Consider the following 15,903-nt stretch of genomic DNA (forward strand, 5'->3'; position numbering starts at 1 on the left):
GGAGCAAACCAAAAAAGGACAACGAAATGGCGGGATGGAACAAGTGGATGGGCAAACAGACAAAGGCGACCTGTAAGAGAAGGCTGGGTACGGCAGGGGGTTTACAGAAATAACTAGAAGGGCACTCTACCGAGTACATACCTCTGCCGGTATCTGCAATGCCTGATCCAATAGAACATATAAAGCCCAATAAATTCTTAAACTATCATGCTATATATAGTTTTTAGCCCCATCCCTCAATGGTGAAGAATCACTTTAAAAATAAAATAATTATTGTATCCGGATCTTCATCAAAATCAAATCAATTCATCCTTGTCACACATCCAACGTGTCCACCAAGTTTCGTACAAATCTGTCCACAACTTTTTTGAGATATCCTGCACACAAACAAAGAAACAGACAGACAGGCGTGAAAACTTAACAACCTTCCACCTTCGGTGGTGGAGGAAATAAAATATTGTTGTGGTTGTGGAAATTCGCAAACCACCATTCAGGTCCCGTAGGTGAGATATCTCTGTAAGTACATGTGTAGTTAGCCCAAACCCGTTGTATAGAGGGAATTTATGTGATCCATCTGGGCTGTGACGCTTTGAGTTAGCCATTTTTTCTGTTCTATCTTTTATTTCAAACAAACAGCATCTCAACAACCATGCCATCCCCACCACAGCACAAACCACACTACAACCACGCCACCTCCACCATCAACGCTACCACATCTTCGCCACTCGCCATTCAGCAGGCCCTGTGCGGTTACATCTCCGGGCACAAACAGAAACCAACGGCTATGCTCGGGGGTTTTCCCGCCTGTTTTTCCCGTCGAGGTTCTCCGCACTTGGTGTGGAGGAGGAGCGATGCAGGGGTCAAAGGTGAGAAAGGGTGGGGGCCTCTTTTTGGGGGAATAATTCCCTGGATCCACGCCAAGACTGACTCCCCCCTCCCCCCGCACGGCGCGGGGTGGAGGGAAAGCGAGAGGTCACGCCCCCCTTCGAGAGGCTTCTCCAAGAAGCTCGAAGGGAGGCGGGGCCGAAAACGGGGCGGAGCGAAGGGCGGGGCCCCGCGCTACAAAAGGCGGACAGGACGGACCTTGAGGGTTGTTGGGTTGGTTGGTCGAGAGTTGGAGTGAGTGGAGAGTCGAGGGTTGGTCTTCATGGTCGTCTTCTGGCTCGAGTCGCGAGCTTGTGGTTCCTGCCTTGCTTCGTTGACCCGTGCGTGAGCACGGAAAACAGCGCCGAACAAACCCCGTCCGTTTCCCCAAAACCCCGTCCGTACCGTCGAGTGTCCAACACGTGCAGGCGCGAGGCACGCAGGAGAGGACTCGCCTACCACGCTCGGGCACGGAGTCGCGGGCAGGAGGGACCCCGTCGACGGACGTCAGAGAGGAACTCGACACGCTCAGGGAAGTCGCGACTTCCATTTCTTTTGGGTTCTGTGTAAACGTGTGTGTGTGTGGCGCCAGTCTGATGAAGTAAAACTGTTAAGTGTTGCCGTGTGTCGGTCTTATTCGGTAGTATCTCTGCGTCATTGTTTCTTTTGTTACATTTGCTTTTTGTGCATAATTGTTTTAATTGCTATATGTGTGCTCTCCGTGTGTCGTGTAAATAAAGTGCTTGCATGTTGAATTGTTCCCCGTTTCGCTGCGTCCTTTCCTTCGTTTGAATCTCCATCTTGCTTCACGTAACGGGTTCGTAGTGGGCTTAATACGCCCGATAATTAATCGGAACCGTCGAGGCCGACGATAACACCGCTCGGTTATCCCGATAGCACGGAATGGATTGCTTAAGCGGCCCGTGTCCGGAGTCAACCTGCGGCGAGGTGCGATCGCCCGGTCTACCAGCCGCGTGGGTACTTAGGTAGGTCGAGTTTGGTGAACAACCCTATCCCACGCGGGTGGCCGATTGGCACGATCGTGGTGAGGCCGAAAGGCCCACCCATGACTGGCTCCCGGCGTTAGTCCGAGAGGGTCACGACAGAATTGTCCGTCCAGTGGGCGACGTGCCACGATTCGAGTCACGTGGCCGTTCGCACGCCGGCGGGCGCGAATTCGCAACAATATCATGAATAGATATGGGGGACAACGTAGCAATGAGCTGCAACCTTGAAGCTGTGGATGTAGAAACACGAGTGTACAGACACAGTAATGGTGAGAAAAGAGGGACACAGTAATGTGGGCGAGCAAGGGGGCTAGGGTGTTTAAGTTTGTAATACAATGGTTTAAGATGGTACAAAAGGTTATCAGGATGTTTGCAACCTGAAACAAAGAAACGAACAAACAAAAGAAAAATCGATGAATGACATTACAAAACCTTGTTATTTCAACCACCTTGTTCAGTAAAAATCTTAAAACTGTGGTTTAAGAATTATCACTAGCATTTTATTCTTTCACCTCGAGGTTAGGCCACAGAGTTACAGTACTTATCAACCAGCATTATGTACCCTTAAGCTAATTATTTATCAACACAGTCAGGATTATTTCCCAGATTACAATGTTCTCTCTTACCAGATGTATGGGATGAGGCACTTTGATTTTGAGGTTGCTTTCTAGAAGAATCAGGGCTGTTGTGAAGGAACATATAAAGAGGAGAGATCAGGCCATTTTCAAACAACAAACTCTGCTTCATGAATACAGGTTTACAATAAGTGCATTCATAAGGTAACATCCCCTCCCCACGCTCACGCGGCGGCCTCACCAATGTGGTATGCATGGTGCGATGAGTGATTGGGGGGAGGAGTGATTCCCACCCAAGGGACCCCGGGGTCAGAGTAATGTTAGTTAGTGGGTTAGCCAAATTGACAAAATGGAGGTCGTTTTGTTGTTGGTGCGAATGTAGGCTCAAAACCCGTTCGGAGGAGTGCAGGAGTCCTGTTGACGGGCTGAGAGCGTGGCTGCGAACGGTGAGTATCGCTTAGTGGGCACCCCGGGCACCGGACAAGTCGGCCGCACTAGGCCAAGGGCCCAAGAGGGGCCGGGATAGCGTAGTGGGCACGGGTGGGCCCGCATGAAGTGGGGCCTGTAGCGCCAATGGCCACGTGGGCAGTGTCGTGGGCACGGCGCCCCCCCCACCCAACCGAAGAAGACCTCACGCCGCAGCTCACACCTTCTGAAGCCTTGGTAAACATTCCAAATCCCCTTTTGGTATTCCCGTCTGAGCACTTCCCTCTCAAATGAGGCTGCAATTCCAGATGTGAATCTCACATTGTCTCGATTCATAGACAATTTTCTAACACTCTTGTAACTCAAATAAAACTAAACTGATGTCCTTGTACTCAATGTGGAATGTGGTGTAGATAGATACAAGCTCCTCCGTGAGCTTTATATCAGTGTATAAAGGTCACATTCTCAGCTAATGTTCCGCTTTTTTCCCACCTGTGGAAGTCATCTTCCTGTCCAATCGCATAGTTTCCTTTGGTGCAAAAAAGCAGCATTCTCTGCATGCCCAATGTCTACTTCCGCCCTCAATCACCTTCAGTTGTTTTGCTCCTCCAAAACTCACCGTTATTTGAAGGAACTAAATGTAAAGGGTAGCTCACATGAGATGGACAAGAATTACTCTTTAATCCAAAATCAGGATGCATCAGATAAGCACAACCTTCTTTGGTGAGGCCAAGTGAGGTAAAATGGAGATTTTATGTTGCTACATCTGTATTATACACAAGAAACAAAAATAATCCTCAATGTTGATCAAGTCTCATGTTTAGTACTTGAGTAATGTCTGGAAAGACTGTGACATTTTGAACCCTTTTGAAATAAAAATTTAGATAGCGGTTTGATCCAGTAAATATGGTCTAATAAAGTAAAATAATAAAGGAATGTACAGTAATCACGTTCGAGCAGTGACCCAAGTAGAATGACCTGCAAACTGAGTTGGAGACCCCAACAAACTTGACAACATGCAACGTAATGAAGGTCTCTGGCAATATCTGTCAGCATTCCACCATGACCGACAGAATATAAATGAATAAATAAGTGGAAAACTGGTAGACAAACAAATCATCATGGAATAAGCTCTCCAAAATGTAATTCCAGGAAAACTAAAAGCCCTGTGAACAAATGTCAAACAGGAACAGTGAGTTCAGTGAAAGCAAGGCCTATTCACTGTAGCGATAACAGCAGCACACTATTCTTACCTGCTTGTGATTCTGGTGACAGTGACTAAAGGCTCTGCGCATTCAGGGAGGGCATATTGGTCATTGTCTGTATCAGGCTCTTCCTCCAGTCTGTCCACGAGTGGGTTAGCACCTGACTCTCCATCACTACTGGCATGACAACCAAAAAAATGCACAATACTTTTGGTCACAATTAGGAACGTGAAGGATTTCAGAAAGAGTAGGCTCATGGTAATTCAATCAACAAAAGACAACCTTATATCCATCTACTTTGGCTCCATAAGTGCTTGTCGGCCAACCTGAATGTTCACACTGTGCAAAAATCCTTGGTGGTTTTCTTTCATTAGCAACGCTGATCACCTCATCATAAACCAGTGAAGAAGTGTAATTATGCTATTCAACCAGGGACAAGAGCTATATTATAGTTCATCAGTCTTCAAGGCACAATTCAAAGTGAACTAGAAGGGCACTCCTCAAAGTTGCGATGTCGCCAGGTATACCTCTGCCCACATTATTAGATCATCATACGTACTTGCACCAAGTTTGATTTAAATCCTGAAACCCAGATTAAAATATTAAATAATTATGGATGCCAGACCATGTGTCCGATCACGTTAAAATTTAAAACATATATTCCCCATGATCACGACACCGTAATTGTGAAGTTTCACATCGATTGATGAAGCGCTTCAAGAGAAATAATTTTTTCTGGATTTTTGTTCAATCCAATATGGCTGCCAGACCATGTGACCCATTAATTATTTGTAAATACCCTGATATCCTCAAGGTTTGGGGGAATATGTGGGTGAAGTTTCTCCTCGATCTGTCAAGTCGTTCCCGAGAAGACGGTTTTTAAAGTTGTATTCTTCAGAAAATCATAGCTGTCAAACTGTGTGACCTACGTCATCATAGGCGGAGAACTTTTTTGATCCTCATGGATAGGCCATCATACCTGTAAAGTTTTGCCTCGACCTGTTCAGCCATTTCAGAGAAGATTTTTGAAGGTTATGTTACAAAAAAATATGGCTGCAGAACCACATAACCAATGACGTCAATTTTTCCCCCCATAAAATTTAACCCAAGATGACCCTCAAAAATTGTCACACTGATCGGAAAAAGTGTTCGACATATGTAATTATGACGTCATAACGAAGCTACCGAAGGCATCATCAAAAAACACGTTTCCTATGGGGAGTACTTCACATGTGCCAAGTTTCAATTATTTCCATGGAGCGGTTTCTGAGATATAGAGGTCAAATTTTTCCTTTTTACTAACGTGGCTGCCATGAGTAGTCTACATGAGTAGTCGCACCTCTGATGAAAATTTTGTGTCAATCAGAAAAGTGGTTGCAGAGAAAACAGAAAATTTGCATGGACGTACATATGTACGTATGGACAACCCAAAAACATAATGCCTCCAGCAACATCGTCAGTGGAGGCATAAAAATGGGGGCAATACCCCTGGCCACTCACCTGGTAGTGGCTGGATAAGAAAACCAGGGAACCCGCTGGTAGGCGTGGATAACCCACAAAATATGTAACTGAAAAGAAAGTAAATACAGATGGGTTTTTCTTTAATGCCATGAACAAACTTTGGTACATCACGGCTGATGAAGGTTGTGGTCAGGTTTCATCAAAATTGTGTGTGTGTAGTTTAGGAGAAGAGAGCAAATACTTATTTTGGGGGGCAACCCCCCCACCCCGTACAACCCCTTAAACTCCGCTTCTAATGCCGTGAACATTTGGTACCCCGTCTCCCCGCTCCCCTCCCCCAACCCAACCGAAGAAGACCTTCGACCTCAAATTTTTTTATGGCATTGTGGATGTAAATTTCTTCAAAATTAGCATTTTGAGTTTAAGGGTGATAAAAATATTTTTTTTAATGTTGCAAATTAAACTTGATTGATAATTAACTTGAAAAAGTAACTGTTTCGAGCATAGAGCACAATGTATTGTTATAACCCTTTAATGGGAAATGCATTCAAATACAACATGTATCTTACATCAATGTACTCAAACATGTATTATATTTCGTGAAGGGATTCTCATATACAGTATAAACAATAATATTGGCATCTGAAATTCTGGCTGGAGGCCCAGTCTGGCTTCAATGGAATGTGTGTTTAGGTAATGTGCAGATGTATTTTCGCACTCTTATAAACTTCAGATTGTAAACCGTTCCCTAAACCTTTGAATTCGGGCTGACCTCCTGACCTCTGGATAACAACTACCAATGGGCCATGTGTGATCTATTCCAGCACCCAAAGGGCTGCAGTCTTGGCGCCATTCTGTCTCGAAGATGACCAGACATCGTCTCTTGATCTTAATCCCCCACCTTACCCCTGCATATTATATAATACTCAAAAAATCCATGTACTGCAGAATCAGAGAAAGAGTGTGTTGCTTGCTTGTGTTATTGAATTTCCTTTGGTTCCACATATGCATATGTATTAAATGGTTCAAATGTAAAGAGTAACTGAGTATTCTTTGACAGCGTGAACAAACTTTGGTATATCACGGATAATGAAGGTTGTGGTTAAGTTTCATCAAAATTGTGTGTGTGGTTTCTGAGAAGAAAGCAAACACCTATTTTGGTGGGCAACCCCGCCCCCCACCCCTACCCCGTAGACCCCTTTAGGGCCCGTTTTTTTAATGCCATGAACAAGCTTTGGCACATAAAGAGTGATGAAGGTTTAAATCAAGTTTCATCGGAATTGTGTGTCATTTCTGAGAAGAAAGCAAATCCCTCTTTATGGGGGGGGCAACCCCCCCACCCCCCGTAAGTACCCTCCGTAGACCCCCTCAGATCCCGATTTTTTCAATGCTGTCAACAAACTTCGGTACGTCACGGGTGATGACTGTTGTGGTAAAATTTCATTGGATTTGCGTGTGTAGTTTTGGAGAAGAAAGAAAATACCTATTTTGGGGGGCAACCCCCATAGACCCCTTTAGGGTCTATTTTTTTAAATGCCATGAACAAACTTTGGTGCATACAGGGTGATGAAGGTTGTGGTAAAATTTTCTCGAAATCATAGATGTAGTTTCAGAGAAGATGCAAGTATTTGTGGACGGATGGCCAGACGGACGATGCGTCATCTCATAAGCTCCCCAGAACTATGTTTCAAGTAAGCTAACAACATAAAACTTCTGATGGGAATCATCATAGAAATGATGTACCACCACCTAACACAAGGAGGCCTAAAGGCAGAACAGAAGGGATGTAAAAGAGGATGCTATGGAACAACAGACCACCTACTGCTAATCAAGGCCACACACAAAAACTGTAAAAGCAGAAGAACCAAATTGTCCACAGCCTGGATAGACTACAAAAAAGCTTCTGAGAGTGTGCCACATTCATGAATGATACAACTGTGCAAGATCAACCCACAAATAATCAAACTGATTGAGGAAAGCAATGGAGCTATGGAATACCACATTGATACTGCATCACTTGGAAGGTCAGATCAAAATACCAGGAGTGAAGATACGTTGTGGGATCTTCCAGGTTGATAGCCTTTTGCCCCTCCTGTTTTGTCTGGTCCTGGATCCACTCACAACTTCATTAATGAGCAACGACATGGATACACCCTAATGTCCAATAAGAGAACTTCCAAAGAGACAGGAAAGGTGAGACCGACTGCACATGGATGATCTAAAACTCTTTGCACCAAATGATGAAAAATTGGTAGAACAACTCAAATTAGTGAAAGGGAACTCAAATGACATTCAAATGGAACTTAGCCAAGATAAGTTTGCCAAGTACACATTCATACAGGGTAAATCAACAAAAACGGACATCAAAAATCGATCTAGATACAACAATACAGGATCGAGACAACGAAACATCATACAAATACCCCGGAGTAGAAGAAGGCCACCAAATGTCACAAACAAATGCGCAAAATAATTGCCAAAGAATACTTGCATTGAATGAGGCTGGTCCTGAAAACACATCTCACCTCGAGAAACAAAACCAAAGCCATCAACCAACTAGCAATACCAGTAATCCAAGACAGCCGCAGAATAATAAACTGGTCACAAACGGAAATCAATTTACTAGATATCAAAACAAGGAAACTCCTCTGCATCCACAAAATGTTCTACAAAATCAGTGCATCCTGAGAATGCACCTGCCGAGATGAGAAGGAGGTCGTGGCCTGATGGAACTCAATCAACCAAGTGGACAGAATGACATCTGTCGGACTTGCTGAATCCGTGAAAGTTCAATAGACTACAGAATCCAATTTGTATGCAAACATGAAGACAGCATGCCAGAGAAGGTATCATTAACCCACATCATAAAATTTTTCCAAAGACAGGTGCAAATGGAAGATATCACATTTGAAATAGAAACAGCAACAAATACAGCCCCAATGATAGCAAAAAAAAAAGACGAAAGAAAAACAAAGCAAAATATCAACAGATATACATTGACAACTGGGAGAATGACAAAAGGGCAGGAAGATATTACAAAAATAAATACAATTAAAAAGAGTTGGACATAGACGAAGAAGGCTCATTGGAATGGCGACGAAGAGGTCAGCCCAACCGGGATGGAGAACGAATCGTTATTAATGCCCAAGACCAGGTACACTGCACAAATGGCTTGAAGAAAATGGCAGGACTGAAGCAATCGGACAAGTGTGGGTTCTGCAAGGGAGAAACAGAAAGCACGAGCCACCTTCTATCGGGATGTAAAAAAAAAACCTCATGTCAGAACAACTGCGCACATGAAGGCACAACAGAGTTTGTGGAGTAATCCACTGACACATCTGCAAAACTTCAATATCCCAGTCCCAGAAAACTCATGGAAACATGAACCAAAAGCGATAATTGAGAAAAAGGAAGTAACGCTCACATATGACCGGATAATCTCATCGGGCATTAACACAGAAAACAAAGCATTGTGACTGGATATACTGTAGTACTTAGATATTTAAAAAAAAAGGCATTGTTGTTCATCGAGGTATAGGTTCACAGCAATTTTGGCCTAATCAACAGAGAAATCAAGAAAATGACCAAACTTGGAGACCTCAAAAATGAAGGGAAAAGATCCTTGAATCTGAAGGGCATCTAAATTGTACCAGTGATCATTGGAGCAACGGAAATGACAAAGAACACCCTTCAAGAGATCTTAAAAACCATCCCTGGGAATATTAATACAACGCCACCTTCTGAAACCTACACCTGGAGATGACAACCAACACAATACAACACATACACCAGAGGGGGGCAATTTTGAATGCTACGGACACCTATGACAGATGGCAAGTGATGGAATGATTGCACCTCACCAAATGTTCCCCACAATGCAGTGCAGAACGACAACATGGCGGCAGCTCACTTGTCCTTAGAGCAACATAAGCTGATTTTGAAGCGATTGTGAATCCGAGAACATGTGTGAGGTGCAAAGAATGTGGAGTCAAAAATTTGCAACCCACCACCAACACAATTAACCACTTTGAGAATCCGTAATAAGTTTGAAGATGACGCGAGTGAACTAGTTGATGTAACCAGTCGTCTCTCCACACAATGAACATCACTCCTCTTTGTGCTGTCTCATAAAAATTTTGATATTAAAAAAAATTATATTTATAGCTACACCTATAAAAGGCAAAAACCTCTCGCTCTCTGTTTGTATGTGTTCTATGCACGGCCACATCTGTTAAGTTACAAACTCCAAACTCAGCATACAAATACAACTTTGTGGGGGGAGGGGGGGGAACATAGGCTATGTGACCGCAACATCACACAGGGGTGTGGGGGACAGGGGCAGAAATTCTCCATGTAAATGTGAACCGTGTAGGGCAGAGGGTATTACAATTTCCAAATCTCCTTTGGCTGCAAAGTGTGACTTATTCATGTTCCTCTTCCTAAACAATGCTGGGTAAATCTGCTAAAGATATATATATATATATATATATATATATATATATATATATATATATATATATATATATATATATATATATATATATATATATATATATATAAACATATTATAGACGACTTTGCCCTTCAAAGGTAAGGAGAGCTGCATAAAGCAACAAAGAAATGCTACGAAAGGTAAGCCCTTTGCTGTTTCAAACCCTACCTGGATTCCTCTGCAACAACACATATTCACAAGTAGTACATACAAGAGAAACCCAATGCTACACGCATCAGTCCCCTCAGCCACTGGACCAGTTTCATCACTTATTCACGAGTCAACGGTGACGGTGTAGAAACGCACACCACCGAGGCTGCCAAACATATACTACTCCCAATGCAGAGTGGCAACTAATTATAACGTTTTAGCCACAACTGGGGATAATTGATTAACTGAGAGCTGATTGATTAATTATCTTCTCCTTTTACAGGTGAGAGACATGATTGGGCTTTTGGTATTTATATGCCCAGGAAAAAAATAGCATTCCTTTCCTGTAGTAATTCTCTGCACACTACTGTAGTGGGACCTATTACCAACTATAGTATATGAGAGTACTACTCTTATATCCTATAGTTCTAAATGTAGTATGTTTGCCTGAGTGTTTACTGCTATCAGCAAAGCGAAAATAAAATTAATGGCTCAATTTGATCCACTGAGCCATGGACTGATTCGGCCCATAATCAAAGTGAGAGATCATCCACTAGGTGACTTTTCCATGGTCATGGAATAAGCATTTAGGCATCAGCTCCATGCAGGATGGTGTAAACCCCCAAAAACGCAAGTGTTGTGCCTTACTATATTTTGAAAATTGCCTAATTTCTTTCAAGTTGGCACACAGCTCCCAATTTGGAATGACGCGGGCCTGCTCGTAGGCCCAACTTAAATCTATGCAATTAACTTTGGTGAGGACATTCGTTTGCCACCAATTCTCATGGAGTCGAGGGCATAGTTGTGGAATCGACAAGGACTTGTGTCGCAGACTAGTGAATAATTTCACAATGAAGTGAAGTGAACTGAGAGGAAACAATCAAAATTAAAAATACATATTTTCAATGCATACAGTGTATCGTTGATTAATACACATTGCAACTGTAATCGCAACTGTAAATGTCACAACTTCGTTTACAAGAAATAAACTGTCAAAACAGAGTCAGCAAAAATCTAGGTTCGTGGAAGCATATGTACAAAATCTCGGTTCATGGATGAGAGGTCTGATGGGTAAGTTGCGAAACATCGTTTTTAAAGAGAAAATATCATTGACGAACCAGTTAGTGCAACGAGACAGGCCGCGTAATCAATCATTCCACAGCTTTCAAAACATCTTGCACCACATATCTGGTACATTATGACAATGTGATACATCTTTTCAGAGCTCTGAAGTTTTACAGCTAATCAGAGAAAATGTTAAGGTGTCAGTTTGCTTGCCTGTGACGTTTCAGCCTGATTTGTAAAAAAAATGAAAACAAAGTTAGTGCCAGTGTGCAGGTCAGCAGGCATGGCATGTGGCCTCCATGGGTTGATGGGCACTACTTGTTGGCACATTCACAAGACACAGCTCACTCTTATGTGGGCATTCAAACACGACTAAAGAGCTTTGCAGCAATGTGACGAAGCATGGTGAAGGTGGCGGTCAGGCACATAACGGAAGTACTCGCAAGTATAGCCAGGAACACTAATGTTGCGGTATTTTTTAGCTACATTGGTGATGAAAGAGTTGTTGTGCGAATGGTCATTGCAGCACATCAGCGAGACTATATTTTAATCAGTTCACATCATAAATGTGATTCCCACCTGTCCATCTCAACAGCTGCTGCCTGTGGAGTCGTACTGTCAACCTCGTCTAAAAATCCTTGTTCCAAAGTCCCGCCAGGAGTAAACTCCTCAATATTGTCTGTGGAGCTCATTGGCTCTGCTGCTGACAAACAACAAGTTCAGAGAAGGTAAGTTTGATCCGAGTCACTCAAACTATTTCCATGAACCAACAAAACAAGAGCAGCTTATACAGTATTGCACTTGCACAATTTCACAAATATCAAAAAATATTTTCCCCAAACAAAAAGTTACCAAACATTAGTCATGAACAAGGCAGAAAGAATCACAAGAGACTGCAGTACATAACTATTGATCACTGAACTAAACCAAATCCTCACCATTCACGTCCTCTCATGTCAATGGCAACTTGCTGATTGCATGATGCTTCATGTCTGAGGGTATTTTTCATCCAAATCTGTTTTCCCAAGTAGAGGTTTGGAATTGGAAAATTTTGAGAAAGCAATGAGGTTAGCATTGAGAAGAGATGATATTGGAGTGGAGGAAAGAAGGAAGAAAAAAGAAAAAAAAGAAAAGATGTTTGGAGAAGGTAGGAGCAAGCAGTGAGCAATGAGTATAATAGATATTGTTATGCTTATAGGATAGTGGGCAGTGGTTAGTTTCAGGGCATTGACTCATTCTGTACATGCCTCGTTTTATAACAGACATGATGCATTAAATGTGTGTATGTGTGCTGGGGTAAGCAAACTTTGGTATTGTATGAGGGGACAGACATCATCCGATATAGAATAGCGAGGTGTCTGGGTGTCTCCATCTTATTCCCTTCTGGGAATAAGGGGGAGAGGAGGGAGATGGCCACCTTTGAGGGGAGGGGAGGGAGTGGAGATGGCCACCTTTGAGGGGAGTGGAGGGAGAGGGCCACATCCAGCTGTCCATTAGCATGTAGGAAGCAGTTCTTGGACTATTCTTGGTCCAACATTGGTTGAACTTCCAGGTCAGCAATTGGTCTGCTATGCACAGGGTGAGAGACCATATATTAATGCACCGTCTATTTGCACGAGGGATGCAGCGATTGCACGAGGGATGCACGAGGGATGTCACACCTTAACGATTTAGCCAGCAATGGCAACGTATAAAAGTGTATGTAAAACGTTGGCGTACGCTGAAATTTTGATTTTTTTTTTTTAAGTTTTGGTCGTATTCATAACGTGTTGGTCGTATGCATAACATATTAGTAACGGGCACAGAACGTTTCGGTGTCTTATAGATAACTTATACCAACGAATGCTTAGCCTGTTGTTGGCGTTCACAACCTATGCCCAACGATAGTTTAACTTAGGCATAGCACGCTGCACGTATCGCCGACGAACTTGTGGCGTAGCCTGTTAAAAACCTGCCGCACGCCGATTTAAATCATAACCGCCTGAAAATTCAGTGTCAACCACGCAGTTACACCATGACGATTTAGCCAGCGTATGCCGACCTATGAAAAATTTGCCGAACCAAGCTGGCAGACGTCGAATACGTTATGGGTAAGTTGTGTATATGTTAAGAGCACGCTGAAAAATGATGAAGTATGCTGTCATATCTCGTACGTCCTGTCTTGTACGTCGTGAAATTTCAAGCATGCTGAAAATTTTACGACGTACTCGCCGTATGGCTCACACGTTCCGCTACACTGGGAATAAGTTGTAGGCACGATTTGCGATCGTTGACACACATCGTACACAAGTTCCTTGTAAGTTACTCATAAGTCGAAACACGTCGAGGTAATGTTTAGCATACTCGAAACTTATTTTCTCCGTCATGGCACATTTTCTTTTTTTCTCCTTGGCACGTGCTGGTGCCAAGGCACGTGACGGCACGTGACGTGAAGGCACGTGACGAAATATCTGAAGTTGTTGTTATTTTTTTTATTATTATTTTTTTTAGTCTATCACGAATTTTAAAATATATTCGGACATTTGCTTTTAAGTTTCGACGTCGACGTGACAATATCCTCAAACAGAAAATATTCACAGAGGAGGAACTAAGAATAAGACATGAGCAAACTGAAGAGGCAATCAGACCTGACGTAAAGGCACGTGACGAAATATCGGAAGTTATTGTTGTTTTTTTTTGTTGTTTTTTTAAATGCTGCCAATACGCCATTATATGGTCGCTGTAAATTAGAAACACGTTCAGTAAGTTCTGTGGTCGTCCGGAAGACGTCAATCAAATACGTTTACTGACGTCAATATGCGTTGGAGGTACGTTACACATCAGTTCAAAGCACGTTACTCAGAGGTGAGAAATAAGTTTTGGATACGCTAAGCATTACCTCGACGTGTTTCGACTTATGAGTAACTTACAAGTAACGTGCCTCGACGTGTGTCAACGATCGTGTAACGTGCCTACAACTTATGGCCAGCGTAGCGGAATGTGTGAGTCATACGCTGGCATACGTCGTAAAATTTCAAGCATGCTAAAATTTGAGGACAACCGTAAAGTACAACGATGAAAGCCAGCGTACTATGACGTATGACAGTATTTTTCAGCGTGCTCTTAACGTATACAAAACTTACCCATAACGTATTCGATGTGTGCCAGCGTTTTAGACAAATTTTTCATGCGTCGGCATACGCTGGCTAAATCGTCAAGGTGTGACAGCGCCTTTAGGGAGGGGGTAGGTGGGGGGAGTTGGGTGACATTGGGGAGTAGCACCCTTTGCTTGCACTCCAATGCACTATTTGGTCTCCACTTCATTATGTTCGTACCACATCCTGGTGCTGTGTGGACTGTGCTTCCCTGCTGATGGACCTCTGGTAGCTTACGTACATGTTGCTGCATTTGAGCCTGGGGAGTAACTGCTGAAATCTATCGATTCGGGTTCTTCCCGACATCTTTGTTCTTTGTTCCTTTTACATTTCTTTCTACTTTTTCACATTTCTCTTTATTCATTCTAATGTTGCTTTTTCTTTTATTTTATCTCTTTTAATCTTTCTTTAGCTGTCGAGGAGAAGTGAATTATGGCAGAAATTTTTCTGTGGGGCTCACTTAGCTGTGCGGGAAAAGAGCACAATGGCAGAGGGACAGAGGAGCACAGCACAGGGGGGATTTATACTCGAACCTCACCACAAATAAATGGACACAGTGACTTAAAATGAACACATTTAATGAAAAATAGACAAATATTTACAAAGGACAATAATCAAGAGGTAATGATAATAACGTGAAGTCAATAAAAGTCTAATTCGAGGCGCCTCTACACACACACTTAAATACAAAGGGAAACAAAATAAAAAGAAAACCCTTCCTTTATTCTTGTACTTAGCTTGGTCCAGAGCTAGTCTTTGTGGAACTTGGAATCGAGGCAGTTCCACCAGCACATGCAGACGCGCGCAAAATGGCATCAAGTCGCTTCTCTCGTAGCAGGACAAACATACGCCAGGTAATCCACGAGTGGCACTCAACACCAAGGCTCAGAGACCCAGTGCAGCCGCTTCGTGCGTCGATCGTCCTCATCGACCGAGTAGTTGACGTAAACGAGGCTCACAGTCCATTCCTCACTACTCAACCAAGAGCCAAAGGCCAGCGTTTTGCTTCACCACTTAAGCCAAATTGCCTCAACATGAATATAAGAATTGTGCCGTCCTCTTCGTGTGTCGAAGGAAAACCAGCTGCAAAGCCCTGTTCTTATAGGCAATCTCCTAACTACCTTCCTTCTCAACCGCGTGCGTTCCTTCCCTCAACTCAACTCTGCCTTGTGCGTGCGCTCAACCTGAACTCCACTCTCCTCTGAATGACATCACCCCAAACCACCGTTTTCTCCTCCGGGGCGTGGCCTGCTAGCACGAAACCCAGGAATGCGGGCCTCCATCCACTCGGCATGCCTGGCTAGCCTCTGACGTCACGCCCATCAATCATCAGCGTCGGGGGCGTGACTTCGCCCGCCGTCATCCTTGGAGGTGGGGCCTTCTGCCTGCTCAGCACGTTTGCTTGTTCCTTATCATGGTTTTGGTTATAAAAACAAAGGGAAGAGTCACAGGGGGGCAATTACACACTGGGGAAGCTTATTCTTAAACCCCAGCTTTAAGAATTAAAATTACATACTCGGGAAG

General features: G+C 43.4%; 1 protein-coding gene across 7 annotated transcripts in view; it reads right to left on the bottom strand.

Annotated features, from left to right (window-relative positions):
* RABL6 (RAB, member RAS oncogene family like 6) overlaps nt 1-15,903 on the bottom strand; it is a 71,838-nt gene that overhangs the window by 10,366 nt on the left and 45,569 nt on the right. For 4 of the 7 annotated variants that reach the window (XM_085854321.1, XM_085854320.1, XM_085854319.1 and 1 more), the window contains exons 12-14: nt 11,825-11,948; nt 4,126-4,254; nt 2,498-2,553 (exon numbers count right to left, since the gene is read on the bottom strand). In XM_085854321.1, the coding sequence (XP_085710447.1) occupies nt 2,498-2,553; nt 4,126-4,254; nt 11,825-11,948 (309 nt within the window). The remainder of the gene's footprint in view (nt 1-2,497; nt 2,554-4,125; nt 4,255-11,824; nt 11,949-15,903) is intronic. The other 3 variants (XM_085854324.1, XM_085854323.1, XM_085854322.1) reach the window with 3 other exon arrangements.

This window comes from Eptatretus burgeri, chromosome 14, assembly GCF_056783735.1.
Source record: "Eptatretus burgeri isolate ZD-2024b chromosome 14, Ebu_testis_v1, whole genome shotgun sequence".
NCBI lineage: Eukaryota > Metazoa > Chordata > Myxini > Myxiniformes > Myxinidae > Eptatretus > Eptatretus burgeri.